Raw genomic sequence first — 5,259 nt, 5'->3', positions numbered from 1 at the left:
ACTCGATCAACAAAACATAATCGTTAATGAATCAAAAAAATAGTCGTTAGACTAATCGAATAATCGTAAAAATAATCGTTAGATTAATTGAGAGAAAAATAATCATTTAGGACAGCACTAATGTGTGTTCCTCCGCAGGATAAACAAAGACTTGTTTATGATTTCTGGTGTATCAGTGCTGATATTTCATCTTTATGCTGATGATGGTATCATAATAATCAGGGTGTGGCTGACATCGCTCACCTCTTTCCAGATGTAGTAATGGCTGAGGAAGCAGCCCACCTCCCCTTTAGTGAGCGTGCGTCCGGAGAACGGGTCGTAGTAACCTGGCAGCAGGTCCACACCCAGGATTTTAATGTCGCTGCTGTTCAGTGCACTGCACACACACACACACACACACACACAAATAAATGACTGCTGTTAATCTCGTAATGAATCTGTGACTGAACATTACTGACATTTTTTTTTATTTTTACCTACAAATCTTATAAATGAGCATACACTGCACAGATAGACRTGTTTATACTTTTTTAGATCTTGCTTCAAGTGATGATAAACGGAGCCTCAACAAACAGAAAACTACGTAATGCAGGATCAATCTTTGCACTCTGAGAGCAAAAAAACGGCAAATAACATTTTGAGGGTCAGCATTCGCTCACTTTCCATCCACAGCATCCACCACTTTGACGTCAACCTCCAGCTCGTTGAGAGAAAACAACATCCTGTCTCTTCGGTCCGACCGGCGCCGCAGATTAATCAGATAAATCTGAGGACAAAAGGACAAACGTCAGGTTAGAGCTGCACGTCGTTTTCTGTTTCAAACTTCCCATCATTTCAGTCATATGCTGCTTTTAATTAGTAAGCACCGTTAAAAAAAGCAGTGAATATAAAACAAAAAGCTTTTTCTGCAATTCTCACCTCATCAAATCCCATCAGATCTCTCTGTTTTGGGAACATGTGAACRAATCTTGAGGGGTACATGGGTGGCCCATCAACTGTAAAACATGAGTTAAAAAACACAGCTTGACCTTAAAAGCACATGTGGTTGATTAGAAAAGAGGTTTTTCAAGATTTTTAGTCCTTTTCTTACTCATGGACTCGAGATGGACGTGGACAAAGTTGAGGCGATCGTCTTCCAGGGTTTGGTGAGGTTTAGCCGGAACGTTCAGGTAGCCGTAGCGTTCCTTGTTGCACAGATACATCTGGATCGCTGAGCAGCAACAAAAYGAGCAACCAAGAAAGCCATGAGTTTTTACTTCCCTAATAAATTTAGAAATAACTATAAATACTTTTCTTGAACATACTTTAACAGATGRTTATACCCTTAAAACACGTGTCAAACTCAAGGCCAGCAGGCCAAATGTGGCCCAAGAACTTCAAAAGATGTGAACCCCATCTCCCATAATGCACGCCAATTTATTTTACCCACTAAATGAAAGTATCCTATCACTAGGTGGAGGAGAACAAGGGTCAAATGTAGACGGCAAAATTCACCTCGTAAAGTTGATATTTTGCTGAATTTTCGGCAGCTGTTTTTGCTGCAGCCCGATTGCACTGGGAAGTAGGAACATCCCCACTTACATGTCGCAAATTTAAACTGGAACACCACTCCAGTGGGAATTCCCTGTCGGAAAGTGGGAGAGTTCAGAAGATGGCGGCAACTCGCCACAACTCAGTGAGTAAAACTCTGTTATTTTTAATTTTAATAGTATTTCTGTATTATTTGTTTCACGTTATTTCAAGGCGATGTGTTAAAAAGCTGTTTCTACGCAGGAAATACCACGTAGAGCTCAGCTATTGTTTGTTAGCTGTGCTCAGCCGTAGCAATGAGACGAAGAACATGATGTTTCAAAGTTAAAGACAAAACATAAAAATTTAATTGCACATGGAGGGCCACCATAACGCTCATGTGGCCTTTGGTGAAAATGAGTTTGACACTCCTGTGTTATATGAACAAAAATAGTTTTCTAAGCATTTTTAGCTAATAATTAGCTTCCTCTCCTGTGGTGATTTTTCAGGCATTTAATGGCTGTGTCCAAAACGGCAGGCCGGGTCCTCCGAAGGCCGAATTCGTCGGCCGCATACGTCACAGTGCCGCGACGAAGGACGTCCAAAACCGAAGACTCCTCCAATGTGTCCGACAAATACGTCCTTCCTTTTCCCCGATTTGAAGGACAGGTCCGATGGATCCTTCCCGGCCCAGCATATCCCATAATGCATTGCGGCCCGACCGGAAATTTGTTTAAGCTAGTAATGGCGGACGAAGCGAGAGAAAAGAATACATTTTAAATAAAAATATGGTGATATGGAAATTAAAAAAATTAGCGGTTGTAATTCTAATACTTTTATCATTTGTATGGACATGTTTTTAAATATTAWTTTTATCATAAAAAAACGCGAAATAAACATGCACCTACAGCGGGTCAATTAGTTCTTCAAATGTTACCTTTAAGTTAATTTTATAGTTTTGTGATATTAATAATGCTAATGTATTGATATTTTTCTAGTTTTGATTTAAGTTTGCTTGTTTAGCGTCGTCACAGTTGCTAGGTGACATGACGTACACCGGGGTAAGGAGGGGAGGGTAGACCGTCCAAATTCACAGCCTCTTTTTTTCCGGTCTTCCCGGTCTACCAAGGACCCGGCCCGCCGMGACCGGGGAGTCTGGGTCCTCCGGAGGACCCGGCCTGTCGTTTTGGACACAGCCAATGCATCATTTTTCTGTTGCTTAGACATAAATTGACTTAATTGTTGTTTTCATTACATAAAATCGCATTCAGTCAGAATGATTGGTGATTAAATCGTGCAGCTGAATATATTCGCCTTTCATCCCCTGAAAACTCCAAACTGGGTGTCTTTTGTGGCGTGTTTGAGGAGTTTATCCATCATGTGTCAATGATTTATCCAGAATTAAACAATATGCTTTGTTTTCTGTCATTTCATCAATAAACACAAATCTAACAAACCTACAGAAAGCCATTCATACAGTCAAGTTTGTCAAAATAAACCAAAATTAGGGATGCACCGRTATAAAAATTCAGCCGATATCCGATATAATTATTGCTGTTATGTCCGATAACCGATATTTACAGATGTTACACAAACACACAAATTATATTATACATATACGCACAAACACACCTGGGTCTTTTTTTGAAACCATAAATAAACAACCAGAACTCTGACATGGCTCCTACTTCAGTTATTCCTGGCTACACAGCGTCAATATCACTATCATGATCAAACAGATGCTGCTCAACCAACCATCTCCCCTCCCAGAACAGAAACTCAAAGATAAAAAGTGGGAAATCAAGATCGGACGTTAACATCGGCCCAGTTTTACATATCGGCCCTATACTGATATCAATACCGATACATCGTGCATCCCTAACCAAAATAATCTGATCATAAAGTTTTAAATAAAGATGTCTACCTGGATGTTTTAGGGATATTTTAATGGATGTCCATTTCTTTCTACAATCTATGAAAAAGTGCTGAGTCTTTTCTAACAACTGGTAATAAATAAAGACAAACCTGAAGCACGGCAGGAGAAGGCAAACACAATGATGTCATCATAAGGCCACGAGTAGTCCTCATGAGGAGGGTAGAAAGCCAGATTCTTCATGCCCTCCTTCCTTAAATCCAGCAGCAGGGTGCTGTGGACCATCGGGACCGGGAAGCAGCCCAGTCTGTGACGGTAACGTGTGGGGAAGTACTCTGCTGTCCGACGATAATAACCCTGCAAAAAACCCAGGCAGATACTTGAAGCGTGCAGGAAAACGTGGAAAGGATCAACTTTTYGAGGTGATGGGCTGCTCACCTGTGGAGTGATGCCACACCAGAAGTTGGAGTACGCTCCCTGAGAGTCCAGCATGGGGGCGATGACAGACTTGTTCTCTGCCATCAGCAGGCTGAGGGTGTCTGGGTTGGTCAGGATATTGTCCGTGTCTGCAAACTGAAACGAACATGAAATAAGAATGAAATGATGGTGTTCAATAATCAAACTCAAAGAAAAAAGCAAATGACACAGCTGTCCCAAAAAAAAAAAAAAAATCAGATTTTCTAACAAACCAGGATGTAGTCAGCCCAGCGTTTTCTGGCGAAGTTGAGCGCCGCCTGCTTGAGCTTCATCACGTACTCATATCTGCTGTTGGGCCAGTGTTTGGGTCCCAGTTCTCCTGCGTACGACCTGAGGAAGAGGAAATTTTACCGTTACCGTTTTTGAATTTTCATTCAATTTGGTGATGCAGGAGCAGGAACTCATTAGGTTTTGGTTGACGTATGGATCACCTCAGGACGTGGACTGTGCTGGAGGCTGAATCCCGTAAATGTCCTTATAACCGAGTTAGACTGAAACGTTAGATGCTAATGCATTTTCTATTTTCAATTTAAATCTAAAGAAATAAGTACAAAACTGAAGGTCATGTTTTGTTTTTTTATGCACAGTGATGCAACCACTGCTTGATTTTATAAAAACATGTTCAGATGAAAGGCATCTACTGCATGTAAAGCATCAGATTAAACCTAAAAACAGTTCAAAACAGAGGAAGAGCTGACCGAAAAGCAAAAGAAGAATCTTTCTACCTAAACTGGAGCAGGTTAGCTGAGTTCAGTCAGACTTAATAACTAACAGATACAAGTTCTGTGCAAAAAAAAAAAACATTTTCTTTTAGTATTTGCTTCCAAAGAGCCAGGTGGTTCTTGTTCAACATTTCTCTGAGCTTTCTTCTACCTAAGGCTGCTTAAACAGACTTTCAGCACCGACCTCGTTCCTCTGAGGTGTGTTTAAATTTACTGGAGCTCTAAACACTGATTTGATGATTCAAAAACAAAAAACAGGCACCAAAGCTAAAGTCTTTTTTTAAACCATTTAATCAACTTGTTTATGTGAAAGTAGTCCCAAATCATGTTAAATGAAGCAACTTTCAAAGATAAAAGTTGAAACCAAGTCTTTGTGATTAACTGATGGTAACAAACTAACTAGATTACCACTTTAAAAAAATAAGTTAAAACAAGTTTATATTTTAAATTTGGGACAATATTTTAATGTCTGAGTGATCTACACAGAGGTAAATGGTTCTGTTGAAAAGCATGAGAAAACTGTCAGGCTGGACTGAAACTGAGTAAAAACACGACAACGTCAAAAGAACGACTCTGAAAGTCCTTTAGAGAGACTGTTGTAGCATCGTTTATAACAAAACTACAAGGAAGTCTGGCTTTTTTCATTTAATATATACAGTATATATATTTAATATATAC

At 39.9% G+C, this 5,259-nt stretch overlaps 1 protein-coding gene across 1 annotated transcript in view; it reads right to left on the bottom strand.

The window, feature by feature from the left end:
* cercam (cerebral endothelial cell adhesion molecule) overlaps nt 1-5,259 on the bottom strand; it is a gene marked incomplete in the record, with an annotated part of 13,518 nt that overhangs the window by 6,672 nt on the left and 1,587 nt on the right. The window contains 7 exon segments of the mRNA XM_014003870.1: nt 244-376; nt 660-766; nt 919-995; nt 1,091-1,210; nt 3,535-3,739; nt 3,821-3,955; nt 4,072-4,189. Coding sequence (XP_013859324.1) covers nt 244-376; nt 660-766; nt 919-995; nt 1,091-1,210; nt 3,535-3,739; nt 3,821-3,955; nt 4,072-4,189 — 895 coding nt within the window.

The sequence above is a fragment of the Austrofundulus limnaeus genome, unplaced genomic scaffold, assembly GCF_001266775.1.
Source record: "Austrofundulus limnaeus strain Quisiro unplaced genomic scaffold, Austrofundulus_limnaeus-1.0 Scaffold20, whole genome shotgun sequence".
NCBI lineage: Eukaryota > Metazoa > Chordata > Actinopteri > Cyprinodontiformes > Rivulidae > Austrofundulus > Austrofundulus limnaeus.
Note: the sequence above shows the minus strand (reverse complement) of the source record. Positions and strands in the feature narration are given on the sequence as shown.